Genomic DNA, 14,362 nt, shown 5'->3' with positions numbered 1-14,362 from the left:
AAAGCCAGATGACGGTCAGACCCAAACCCAAGAGTAACAGGGTTAATTGGACGCATCTCTGTGTGCTGTTACTGCTGGTGGTGTTTATCGTACCATGTGGAATCGCCGACCGGGACCAAGCAAGCAAATGACCGCAAGCGGGAGGGGATGGAAAAGCCAGACACGCACGCGGGAGCCACTCCCTACTCTGACGTGTCAGGCTTTCCATTAACAAAATAAAAGCCTGTTATTTTCTCCTCAAAAAGGAAGGTGTTTTTCCCCATATTTTTTTTCACGTTTTGGAAAAAATTAAATCCTGCATTCATTTTTCAAATGGACCTATGGACAAGGTTAAGTATACATTCCGTAAAGGATTTACCCTGCTCCATGCTCTTTAAAGTAATTATTCACGTCACCTGATTCCAATAATCAGGTTTTCCCATACAAGATATATTCATATCTCTGTATTGGAGGGTAAACCCCGATAGACGAACACCTGACATATGTTAGGACAGAGGTTTTCAAAGTGGGAGGCGGGCCTCCCCAGGAGGCTCCAAACAGTTGCAGGGGAGGCTCAGTGAATGGAAGTGAATACATTTTACTTATGATGAAAGGAGATGACATAGAATAGCTGAAATGTTTGAGTGAGAGTCAGAAACAAATAAATGCCTTCAGCAGACCTTTTTATTATATGTATTTGATGTAGTCTGAAGTCAAACAGCAATATCAGGCTATCTTGGCTCAATTATTGAGTGTCTATATGGGATCAAATAACAATCACAATCCCATAGGCATCTAGGAATTATCGAAACTAAACAAGTAAACTGTGTGGAGGCTCTGTCGTGATCCTGGCGCATTGATATGAACGATGAACAGACCATCACAAATTAATGGTCACCCTGCAGCCAATCAGAATCGAGTATTCACCCAGACCATGGTATAATTGACATTAATGGCTACATCAGGAGCCTGATTTGGAGACAGATCAAATTTGAACTGAATGTAGCAACGCATGACAAAAGAGTTATCTATAAATGTTTGAGTTGACACGGAAAATGTCCATTATGTTTATTTCCACTATTTGGTACTTTGGGGGATGTCGCCATCATGCAGTCATGACTTATAGAGTATAAATCAACAACAGCAATGTGAACTATAGAGTGAACATATACAGCGTAAACATATACAGTGTATATATGTTCACACTATCAGAGATTTTATCTTGCTTATCTACTTTATTTGATCTGGGTTAGGGAAAAGCCTCGCACACGCAGTCTCCTCTCCCCTTTAGCAGGACAAGGAGGAACAGCATCAGCAATAGCATAGCTCTGATTAGGATTAATGTCAATGAGAGCAACTCAATAGTACTCTATTGCATTCATGAAATGTGTTTCGATTGAAACAAGTTCTTGTCATTCTACTACATGTATGCCTATTATATTCCTTCATCATGATGATTTTGATGGCATTTTACCCATCATGTTCTTTTTTGTATTCTTTTCTGGCTTCAATAAGATAATGTAACATTTTGGAATAAAAATACAGATTAGCAGTGCAAAACTGGAGGCCAGAATAGCAAATATCTCCACAGCAACACTGAACTTGCCTGGAGAGCTGACATACGCAGGGATAAAGGTAATCCAGACCGCACAGAATATCAGCATGCTGAAGGTGATGAATTTGGCTTCATTGAAATTATCAGGAAGTTTCCGAGCCAAAAAAGCTAGAAAGAAACATAACATAGCCAGGACTCCTATATACCCCAACACAGCCCAGAAGCCTACAGCTGAGCCTAATGCACATTCTAAGATGATTATATCTTTAAAGTGTTTAAAATTATTGAAAGGAAAAGGAGGAGAGATAGTTAGCCAGAGTATGCAAATCAGGGCCTGTATGAGAGTGAAAGCCAGAACACTGAGTCTCTGCTGAGCAGGGCCGAACCATTTCATGATATTACTCCCTGGAAGTGTAGCCCTGAAGGCCAGTAACACCACTATAGTTTTCCCCAGAACACAAGACATGCAGAGGACAAAGGTGATCCCAAATGCTGTGTGTCGCAGCATGCAGGACCACTCAGAGGGCCGGCCGATGAATGTCAGAGAACACAGGAAACACAGGGCCAGGGAGAAGAGCAGCAGGAAGCTCAGCTCGGAGTTGTTGGCCTTGACTATGGGGCTGTTCCTGTATCTGAAGAAAATGAAAGCCACAATAGCAGTCATGCAAGTTCCTAAGAGCGCCGCCGCCGCAAGCAGTGCCCCCATAATCTCTTCATATGATAGAAACTCGGTGTCCTTCTTTTCACAGTCATCTCTTTTCTCGTTTGACCAGAATTCAGGATGGCATCGCACGCAGGTGATGGAATCTACAAGTTAAAATGAAAACAGATATTACATTTCCCGAGTAGCTCCTTTATTTTCCTACGGCGGTCGCAGCAGGCCAGGCCGGGGTTAATTTTGTTGTTTGTTTTTTTAGTCTTAGTCCTGTGTTAAATGTCCTTCTTAGTTTTCATCATATTTAGTCAACCCCATCCTGTTTTTATTTAGTCAAGTTTTAGTTAGCGTATTTTAGTTTCATCTTAGTCAACGAAAACGTTAGGGTTGTCCTACAACCCAGGTTTTACGAGTGAGAACGAGGATTCTCACATAAGCTGAAGCCCGCCCAAGTGGCGCTGAACTGAATGCCTTTCTTTTTTCTCTACAAAATACATTTAAAACCACCCAGGTTTGTATCACATTCAACAGCAAGCCTTGAGCTAGCAAGCGGTCCCGCTCAGGGACCAAGCTGCCAGTTCCCACCTGTGGGGGGAAGGGTGAAGTATCCCCCCTCCGCCTGTGACAGGAGGTCCGGTCGGCGTGGCACTAACCACGGTGAACCAGATCTGCGACGGCCATATCAGCGCTACCAGCATGAGCTGTAGGCCCTGTTCCCTGACCCTGTCCAGCACCTGCAGGATCGGGGGAATGGGGGGAAAAGCATAGAGGTCCTCTTTTGGCCACTCGTGCTCCAAAGCATCGTGCCCTAGAGGGGGGCTGTCCCGCAATGCGAAGAGATCGGCCGAACTTGGCCCAAATCTGCTCCACCACTCTGACATGCGGACGTTGCCCCTTGACAACAGATCCGTGCCTGAGTTCAACTGGCCCTGTATGTGGGCTGATACAACAGATGGGCATGTGCCCACTGATGTATTTCCGTCGCCAACCGGTTTAACGGTTGAGACCGGACACTGCCCTGGCGATTGATGTAAGCAACCGTGGCGGTGTTGTCCGTGCATATCAGTACATGGTGACCGTGTATCTGATTCTGGAAGTGGCGTAGAGCTAGGCGAACCGCCTCCAACTCTAGCACGTTTATGTGGCGAAGCTCTCGGGCTTCCCACTGGCTGTTTGCCGCGAGTCCCTGGAACACCTCCCCCCATCCCCAGAGGAAGGCGTCGGTCCGGATGACGCGCCTGAGTGGGACTAGACCCAATCGAGTGCCCGACGAGAGCCAATGTGGGTCCGTCCATGTGGCCAAAGCCTGGCAGGCAATGTCCGTCAGCGCCAGTTCGCAACGGCGATGCTTCGCCGGGTCCAGGCGGTGACTGAGGAACCAGATCTGGAAAGGGCACATGTGTAGCAGCCCAAGGGGGATGATAGCGGCTGCCGCGGCCATGAGCCCCAGCATCACTGAGCAATGATGCACCGAGACTGTGTGCGCCCGTCGCAGGGTCCCCGCTGTTTCCAAAATGCATCTCTGCCTCACTGCAGTGAGGCGTGCACGCATGGACAGGGAGTTCAACTCCAGTCTCAGGAAGGTTGCAACCTGCCCAGGGACAAGAGAGCTCTTCTGCCAGCTTATTAAGAAACCCAGGGCCTGTAGATGATCCGTCACCACTTTGGTGTGCGCGATGACAAGTTCCCTCGAGTCTGCCGCTATGAGCGTGTCGTCGACGTAAACATATATGCGTATCCCCCTTGAGCGGAGGGGGCTAACGTCGTGTTCACGCACACGGTAAAAGTCTGTGGGCTCAAGGGCAGGCCAAAGGGCAGGATGCAAAACTCATAGGCTACGTCCAGGAAGGAAAACCGTAGGAAATTCCTGTGTCTCTCTACTATGCGAATATGAAAGAAGGCGTCCTGCAGGTCGACGGAAGTAAAGAAGTTCCAGGCCTTATCGCATTGAAAAGGCGAGGCAGGGTAAGCATGCAAAATGACAATTTCCTCAGCGTCTCGTTCAGAGGCCTGAGGTCTAATATGGGCCACACAGATCCGTCTTTCTTTGGCACAGTGAAATACCTGTGGTAAAACCCAGAGTGCCTCGCTGCCTCTGGCACAAGGCATATCGCCCCCTTGGCCATTAGGGAGGAGACTTCCTCCTATAAAATGGCCATTGAATCCTCGTCCGCTCGCAAAACGGGAAGGGGGGGGGGTGAGCAAACTGCAACGCGTAGCCTTTCTTCAGGGTACGCAAGATCCACGGGCTAGGGGAGCAGAGTTGCTTCCAAACAGGAAGTCTGCTCGACAATGACGGCTTTCCCCCGAAAAATGGAGGTACGACACTGATACCGGTGACGAACCGGTGGCGTTTGCCCAACGGGCCAGGCCCTGGCAGGCAGTGGCGCGTGGGTGGGTGCTTGCGTGACTGGCCAGGCCCCTCGGGGCAGTGGCCTGTCAGGCAGTCTGCATCGTGGCCATCGGGAGATGGCCCAACGCCCCGACTGGAGGAGAACGTGGAGGGGGTAAATGGTGCGAGACGATGCCAGCACGCTGTGTGGCCCGAGAGGCGTTCACAGTCAAGGGACACAGCGGCGTCAGGCCCCGAGCGGCTTTCGCTGGCAAGGGGCACTCTAAAGGCAAGGTCCACTTGGGAGCTCCAAACCGAAGTGGGACTGCCCTCTGGCCCTACCTGCAGCAGCCGGCCTCCGCCGGTGCTGACTCTGGCCACGCTGCTGCTGCCTGCGTTGCTGGGGCTGCGTTAGACTTAGACTTAATTTATTTGTCCCGGAAGGGAAATTCATTTTCACTGCCCTGTACATTACAAAGAAAAATTCTTACACCAGTGTAGGCTACATAGAGGACATAACAAAAACCCTCGCGGCCATCTAGCGGCAACACGTGTGAGAGAAAAGCAGCACTTAGCTTTCTTCCTCTTCGAGAGCCGGTGTTCGCCAACCGAAATGAAGGTAGTCCGCGGCCGGAGATGACTCGACAGCCGACGTTTCCCATCCGTTTGGTCTTTCGACAGGTAGAGCTAACGTTGGAAGCTAATGCTAGGTCTCAGAGATAGAAGTGCGACTGTACAGCAAGGCTGAATGCGCGCAAAGTGAGTAGCCTCAGCCGGTCTGCGCAGGTCGTGTCTCCAAAGGAGGACACGTTGGCTGGTGTGGGTGGCTGCGCCAATCACCAGCTGAGGTTTGCCAGGATGCCTTGAGGAGCGCCTGGGTGGTTTTAAAGGTCTTTTTTAGAGAAAAAAGAAAGGCATTCAGTTCAGCGCCGCTTGGGCGTGCTTCAGCATATGTGAGAATCCAAGTTCGAAACGAAGTAAAACCATAGCTATTGTTTCTTTAGAATTTCCAAATTCAATGGAAAGATTATCATGGAATTGAACGTGGTAGAAATTCCTGGACACTGAGCTCTGATGAATGTTACTGTTAATGCTAGACACACTGGCCGTGACAATTGCACGTTATTTTGTGAATACTGATTCAATTATTTTGTGAAACATCGCTCAACCCCTGGTTAACCTGTTGGCTCCAGCCTTGATGAGTTGTAACTTTAAAGTACTGTAGTTTGTTACAGACCTATATAAACTAACATAGACACTTTAACATGAGCTATCAAACTAGTGTTACAGACATCAAGTGAGCATTTGTTAGCTATTAACTGAGATAACACGCTGTTTTTTTGAGTCGCTGTTAAGTGATTTATTTATCTTCTAAAACACACATGGGCAAAATATGGGCACCCCCTGTGGCCCATGATGGAATTGCAATATATATATATATATATATATATATATATATATATATATATATATATATATATATATATATATATATATATATATATATATAAATGTACAGTGCACGTGAACGCAACATGCAAGATACCCGCTGTGTCCAAATGTTCATGTCATTCTGGCCAATACTGCACTTCTGTTATAACATTTCAGTCTGGAATATGGAATAGGCTATCTTTCAATAATCTTTATGACTAAAAGGCTAAAAGTAATCTCATGTGTAAGAAATTACTGTTCTACAGTCATTTCTTGCAGCCCTGGGGCATGGGGCAAAATGCGGCCCCAGGGCCGGACTCAAAGCAAAACAAAACGACCCCCAAAAACTAAATAAAAGGCAGAATTTTGTTAATAAATCTCATCTGCATACAAATACGATGCTTGACAACTAGTCTGCAGGACGATCGACAACGTTTTTGTGTGAGGCGTGATGCCTGACAGCTAGTTTGAGTGATGTCTGACAACTAGTCTGCAGGAGGATCCACAACGTTTTTGTGTGAGACGTGAGGAGTGATGCCTGACAGCTAGTTTGAGTGATGTCTGACAACTAGTCTGCAGGACGATCGACAACGTTTTGTGTGAGACGTGAGGAGTGATGCCTGACAGCTAGTTTGAGTGATGTCCGACAACTAGTCTGCAGGACGATCGACAACGTTTTTGTGTGAGATGTGAGGAGTGATGCCTGACAGCTAGTTTGAGTGATGTCTGACAACTAGTCTGCAGGACGATCGACAACGTTTTTGTGTGAGGAGTGATGCCTGACAGCTAGTTTGAGTGATGTCTGACAACTAGTCTGCAGGAGGATCCACAACGTTTTTAGTGAGGCAGGAGGAATGACAGCGTTTTCGTGTGAGGACTGAAGGTGTTTCAGAGCACACTCGACGGTTTACTATAGGAGACATGACAACTGACAACGCTTTAGACTGAGGAACGATAGCCTATACTCTGACTGACGAGGATGCCCTAAAATGGTTGCCGTACTGGGGCTTATTGTCTACTCAAGGTCATCATTAGCATCTGGGGCTTATCGTCTACCCAAGGTCATCATTAGCCTCTAGGGCTTATAGTTTACTCAATGTCATTATAGCCTCTGGGGCTTATCGCCTACTTAAGGTCATTAACCTCTGGGGCTTATCGCCTACTCAAGGTCATTAGCCTCTGGGGCTGATAGCCTACTCAAGGTCATTAGCCTCTGGGGCTGATAGCCTACTCAAGGTCATTAGCCTCTGGGGCTGATAGCCTACTCAAGGTCATCATTAGCCTCTGGGGCTTATCGCCTACTCAAGGTCATTAGCCTCTGGGGCTGATAGCCTACTCAAGGTCATCATTAGCCTCTGGGGCTGATAGCCTACTCAAGGTCATCATTAGCCTCTGGGGCTTATCGCCTACTCAAGGTCATCATTAGCCTCTGGGGCTTATCGCCTACTCAAGGTGATTAGCCTCTGGGTCTTATCGTCTACTCAAGGTCATTAGCCTCTGGGGCTCTGGCTGCATGCAGTGTGTGGCGCATTGTTGCCGGGCAGGGAGGCGGCATAACTAGTTACTTTGTAACTCCCAACAAACTGTGATGTTTACCTTCTCCCGCTAGGGGTAGCATAAACAATGAATGGGGATTCAACACTGTAATATTGACTCTGTGCATTTTTTTTTTTTTTTTATATCCACTATATTTTTTTTGTTTTGGTCCAAGTAAAATGTTCTCTGGTCTCTCCTGATTCTAAATGTAGCTGAATTGCTGGTTTGACAAGTAAAATAATATAATTATACGCATTCTACGAAATGTCTATGGAAAAATAAATGGCTGCTGAAATCCCTTGAACCAACCATTTATTATGCCTAAGCAGGAAGATGGCATGACTTTGGAAAACTATAGTGAGTAATGTTGCCTTTGTGCAGCATTGCCAATAAATGGGACTGACCCAAGGGTGGAACTACATCACTGGTGGGCAACATGTCTATTTGCTTGTTACTTGTTATTTAGCTGTCACTCATGCATGAGTGACGGCTTGTCATAAAGTCTTGTATTGATTAGATGTAATTTTGCCCTTTCTTTATTGGCTGTCTTTCCTGTTGTTCATTGTTATTTGTCCCAAAATTGTATTGAGATGTGTGATGACCAGAGTCAGAGGATCTTGGATGTAGCCACCGTGACATCACGTTACCCATTGTTCTTTGAACTCCTTTGGACGAGTAGATGATCGGCGAGCTGTGGGCCTGTCAATCATGCCACAAAACATATTTAACATATCTATTTTATCGTTTGTTTTACTCGAAATGGGACCATATTTACAAAATGAACATCATATTTTATTGGAGAAGACTTTAAACTGAGACCATAAACTCATTGGGAAAGTGTTCACTAGGGCCATAAAACTTATTTTTGCAGCCAGTTGAGTCGCTCCCTGCAGGCCATTCGAAAGAATGCAGCGAGCTAGCCCCTTGGTGATGACCAGTGGGCAAGCTCTGCCGCTTTACCACGAGGTACCACGGAAGTAACCCCCGCAAGCTCTCGAATGGCCACTTGAGGCAGGGCTTAGAAATCCCCTCGTTCCGGTTCACCCCCATGTTAAAATGGCCCACTTCTAAGCATCTTTATAACCTGGGCCTTAACACGGTTTTGGTCTATATTGCTAATTTCACCTTTTCATAACAACTGTAGGGGGGTAATTTCTTATATAACTTGCCCATTTGGAGTAAAATAGACAATAGAAAAGGGGATGATTGACAGGTCGCCTGTCCAATGATCGCGCAGCTTGTTGATCACGGACCAATAGCAGGCAGAGCTGCAGCTCTGGGAAACCGGGCAGCGCGCTCCGTCGGGTTCCCGGTAGAGCACTCCCCAAGTTTGAAGTAGATCGGATCAATGGTTCTCGAGATAAACAGCTTTCTGTGTTGCAGTAGGTGGCACTGACTATGCGCGTGTCCGGAATTGGCCACCAAACCTCTTCGGGTTCCCAGCAGCGGACTCTCCAAGTTTGAAGTCGATCGGATGAGTGGTTCTCACTTTTATCACTAAACATTTTTTTTAACCTGATGAAGGTCGATAGACCGAAACGTTGTGTTTATTAAAAGTTTTTTTTGCAAGTAATTGACAGTGTGCGGGACTCCTCTTTATCACTAAACATGAATAGTCGCACTAATAGGCCTATTGTACACACATAACGAAGTGACCAATTACTTTGTAAAAGTCCATATAATTTTTTACGTGTTTTTATTTGGTTCTCAGGCTTACTAGGATCTATATTATGTATTGCATGTGGATCGAATTGGATAGCAAATGTTGACAAACCGTTGGTCGCCATTTTGAAAAATGCCTGCCACGGCCACGCAAATTTGTGATCGCCCAATATCCAGTTTTGTTCAGAGTATATCTATAAACACATCTGCCAAATTTGGTGCTTGTATCACAAAATGAACGATTGGTCTCATATGTTGAGCTATGGCTGGTGGCCATTTTGGAAAATGGTCATAGAAATGCCAAGGCCACCAGGGGGCAAATTTGTGATGGCCCAATATCCAGTTTTGTTCAGAGTATATCTATAAACACATCTGCAAAATGCGGTGCTTGTATCACAAAATGAACGATTGGTCTCATATGTTGAGCTACGGCTGGTGGCCATTTTGGAAAATGGTCATAGAAATGCCAATCTGCAATGCCCCAATATCCAGATGTCTTCTACATATACCCTCGGATGGTCTTCGGGTCAATCTGACCCGTTTTAGAATTTCAACATCAAGGAAAAGTATGTTAACTCATTGAGTGCCAGCCACTTTTGGAGAACGGACGCTCCCAGTGCCAGAGTTTCAGAGCGTTTTCAGTGATTTCTCGAGGCCCACAGAATATTGTGTGATATTACTATGTAAACACTGAACACGCACAAAGAACGATGAGACTCTCTTCTATCATCTGCAAAAAAAAGTTTATTGATCCCATTTTCCGTTCTTTAGTTATGAGCCGGAGAAGATAGCTTGATTTAACCAAAAACAGCCATTTTTTTCTAGAAGCTGAGATAATGAGCCTTTTGTGAAATTAAACATTTCAAGCACATCACTGACTCTGAAGCTAATATTTTCTAATGTAGTCACACCTCAAAAGTAATTTCCTTCAATAAAACATTGAAGGCCAGGGAATTTTGTTTGGCAGAATAATATTTTTTAACTGCAACCAGCAGCGCTGGCCCCTGCGTGCGCTGCTGGTTGCAGCTTCTTGCTGGTCTTGATTTGCTGCTGGTGGGCATCGGATATTCTGGCTTGCGTTTGCCAATCCTGTCCTGCTGTCTGGGTGTTGTGTGCTGCTCTGCGTGCCCCCCCTCCCACCCCTCAACTGCACACTCCTCCTCCGTATGGGAGTGTCTCTGGTGGCTCTCTGCTGAGTTTGCTGTGCACAGTGAAGGGTGCGCGACATCCAGCTTTTTTACAGCGTTCCGCGTGTGTTTGTCACCGGCTCCTATGCTTCCAGTTGAGAATAATAACAACTCCACGGCTGATCATGCGGATGGGCTGTCGCAGCAGACACGGAGGAGCTCAATTGTGGGAGCAGATTGGCTGCTGCAGGCACAGCTAACGTTATGGTTGTTGCAAGTAGGTGGTGCTAAGGCAAATTGCAAGATGTTTTATTTGTTGCCAGTAGGTGGCGCTATGCCGAATTGCCTGGAATTCAGCTCCCTGCACTCCGTTGGGTCCCCTAAGCACACTCCCCGAGTTTGAAGTTGATCGGACGAGGGGTTCTCAAGATAAACCACTTTTTGTGTTGCCAGTAGGTGGCGCTATGCCCAATTGCACGAAAACAGGTCACTGTTCTCCGTCACGTACTCCTTAGTACACTCCTAAAGTTTGAAGTAGATCCGACCAACGGTTCTGGAGATCCGGGAGGAACACACAAGGAACACACGCACTGTGTTGCCAGTAGGTGGCGCTATGCCCAATTGCACGAAAACAGGTCACTGTTCTCCGTCACGTACTCCTTAGTACACTCCTAAAGTTTGAAGTAGATCTGACCAACGGTTCTCGAGATCCGGAAGGAACACACAAGGAACACACGCACGCACAGGAACACACGCACGCACAGACGCACAGACGCACAGACAGACAGACGCACTGACAGCGGCAATCTCATAATCTCCTCGCGGAGATCATAAATAAACTTGAGTAGCTCTTTATTAAAATGAAGAACAAACTATGATTAGTAGGATTTTTGGGGTTTATAACGACTTTTGAATGGTTGAACATGAGCCGGGTCAAATTGGCCCGAACACCCTCGGTGTGACTAAAAGACGAAGACCACACGAGGGTTAAGCCACACTAATAGGCCGATATAAAATGTCTGCCACGGCCACCAGGGGGCAAATTTGGATTGCCCCAATATCCAGTTTTGTTCAGAATATATCTATGGACATATCTGCAAAATTTGGTGCTTTTATCACAAAATGAACGATAGGTTAGCCGCCCCTCTACTAGCGTACCTGTGGTGTTGCTGATTTCTCCCTCTGCACATGGTATACAATCATAGCAGCAGACCGGCTTTCCTTTCTGGAGGACCTTATGGGTTCCTGGGGGACAGCTCTCACTGCACACTGACACAGGCACCTGCATGATCAAAAAAGCAGTATGAGATACACTTTGATATGGTGTTGTCTAACAAGTCACCATTTTGAATTCTGATCAAATCAACATTAGGATACAATAATCCCATCAATTAACAATCCATGCATGATCATACGGTATTAACCTGTTCTAAGTTCTGTGCCCAAATTAAGGACTTGGTGTGCAGAGTTAGCTGTTTTTCTGCAGGTAAAGATGCGTCGTAAAGACCAACGATGACAAACTCCACATTGCCGTTTTCATTCAGCTGCCAGTTTATGATGTCATACTTTGCTGGTGGGTCTCCATTCTCATCAAAGTAAACGTCCTCCCCCTCCTTCGTCTTGAACTGAACCCTTTTTATGTGCTGCAATATCTAAGCAGATGGATATTACTTTACTTATTCCATTCAATGTAAACCACCTCGTATTAGTTCTGCAGAATGATGGACATGTAGCAATTTATTAAACAATACTGTTAACATTTTAAAAAGCAAAAACAAATCTCTCCATATGAAGCACATAATGTTGAATTATCATTCAGCTTTCAGTATTCAACTCACCGTGAATGGATATGGCTGTACGTTATTGCCACATATGTCTTTACAGCCAAGAACACTATGTAGTGCGTGAGCCACAGCATACACTCCTTTATAGACATTGTTCAAGAAGGGCATGTATGACATTATATTAGCGACAATGTTTTGCTGCCCAGACAGATCTTCAGACCCTGTACAGTATCTCTGATTCCCTCTTGAGCCTGTCGTCTGCTTGAACCTGCAATCAAACACTTTCTCCCATAATTCTGTGAACAATTCATTATTATTACTAGATGAATTGAATGACTTTAAATTCAACAAGAACTCTCTCATGCCTGTGACATGGACCGTGGGGATGGTCAGCCCTATAGCACCATCCAGAATGTTGTGTCCATTCATAGTTGCAGTGTCAGAATCACCAATCCAGGCCTCACTGCCTACCCACTGGTACCCAGTCAGGTTGTGGGAGGCCATCACATGTATTAGTATTTGCAAATCAGAGGGGGCGGCGAAAGCGACAATCACCTTGGAAGTGGAAGCTTTGATAATGTCAATTATTGCCTGTATCTTTTCTGGTGGATCTGTTCTAAAGAAGGATACAGAGTACTCTAGACAGATGCCCAGCTTTTGGGCCGTCTCTGTGAATATGGCCATGCCGTTATTGCCATAATCATTATTGCTCCTAATTGCTCCCACCCAAGTCCAGCCAAAGTGCTTTACCAACTGGGCCAAAGCTCTGCTCTGGTAGAAGTCACTGGGTATTGTTCTGAGGAAGGATGGGTAGCGGACTTTGTCACTAAGACAAGCACAGGTGGCAAGGGGGCTGATCTAGGGAGTAGAAAGGAATGATATTCTCAAGATGAGGATGCAAATTCTAAAACAATGTACAGAGGAAAACATAGAACACATTAGCAGTACTTAGCAGTAAAAACTACCCACCAATGGGATATGAAAAGGTCCAATGACAGTGGATATAGCCATGGAAGGAGAGGAGGAGGACTCTCCTATAATGGCCTGCACTTGGGCCGGTCTGGTGCAGGGTGCCTTGGAGGCTGTGGATATATCCTCATTACCATTAGCCAAGGCCAGTGCCACCCTTATTCCCCTTGCCCTGTTGCCACATGAATCATAGATCTTGTAGCCCAGAAAGATGCCAGGCAGCAAGTCTGTGCTGTTATTAATCTCCTCAATGGCAAAGATCATAGCCTGAGCATACTGGAACCCTGCAAACATGAACCTCGACCCAGACATATAAATAGTTGGTGTTATAGCCAGTATGTCCAATGAAACAATATTAAAAGAAAATGTGAGCAAACATTTCTTATTTCACAACTCAGCATGATAGCTTTTTTTTTAATCCATTTTGTATATCTACCCAGCTCTTCTAATCTTCTATCTTACTTACTTATGTCAAAGAGCTTGCTACAGTGTGGTTTACCTTGTGCACTGCAGCGCCGCTGGTCTGTACATATAGGTGTGATGTCTCTTTTTCCATCTGACATGTAAAGGGAAGATTCCACCCAAAATAATGTCCCCATTCTTAGACAGCTGGGGGATCTCCGGCTCCCCTATCTGCTGACACACCGAGTCCTCAGCCCCAGAGAGAGATGGCACCAGCAGCAGCAGCAGAAGGACCCAACTCTGCTCTGTCCAGCTTTGGGTGGACATCATACTAAAGACAGTTTAAGTCAAGTCAAGTCAAGTCAAGTTTATTTGTATAGCACATTTCATACACAGAGGCAATTCAAAGTGCTTCACATAAAATGTTTGACAGGAAAATAAAAGAAAAGAAGAGAGTAAAATGGACATTTAAAATTTTACACACCAAGAGCGATGCAAATATACAGCATGAAAATGCAGTGCAAATTGTATCCCACCTGTCAATCACAGTAACAGATGTCTTCACTTCGCAAGTGAATTTCTGAAAATTTGGTCAGAAAAAAATAATATACCTGATATAGGTAAAAAAAATGTATTGACGGGCGAATTAACTAACTAACTAATTAACTAACTTAACTTATGCATGTGTAAGGACCTTGAGAGCAACTGCAGGGCAGCAGCAGGTGCACCCTAAAAGGAGCAGGGCAGAGTTTGCATCTGTATTTATAGATATTAAAACATCACACATAGTAATTAACAGTGATGTTAGGGCTCCACAAGGAGGACAGGACAGAGGAGGGAGGTGCAAAACTGGAAAGTTCTTAATGAGTTTTGGCGGTGTCTTATGAGTAGTAGCCTATTCAGTCACATAACATTGTGGTGTTTTTCCAT

The 14,362-nt window shown here is 45.7% G+C and overlaps 1 protein-coding gene across 1 annotated transcript; it reads right to left on the bottom strand.

Annotated features, from left to right (window-relative positions):
- Positions 1 to 1,427: 1,427 nt before the first annotated feature.
- Positions 1,428 to 13,762, bottom strand: LOC310795698 (extracellular calcium-sensing receptor-like; the record flags this gene model as incomplete). Its single annotated transcript, XM_083657766.1, has 6 exons — positions 1,428 to 2,341; positions 11,436 to 11,559; positions 11,702 to 11,929; positions 12,116 to 12,919; positions 13,031 to 13,328; positions 13,530 to 13,762. 6 exons carry the CDS (start codon positions 13,760 to 13,762, stop codon positions 1,428 to 1,430), a joined length of 2,601 nt encoding a protein of 866 aa, XP_083513892.1.
- Positions 13,763 to 14,362: the final 600 nt, after the last annotated feature.

The sequence above is a fragment of the Poromitra crassiceps genome (genome assembly GCF_964638095.1).
Source record: "Poromitra crassiceps genome assembly, chromosome: 21".
NCBI lineage: Eukaryota > Metazoa > Chordata > Actinopteri > Beryciformes > Melamphaidae > Poromitra > Poromitra crassiceps.
The sequence above is the reverse complement of the archived record's forward strand: the minus strand, read 5'-3'. Positions and strand labels throughout refer to the sequence as shown.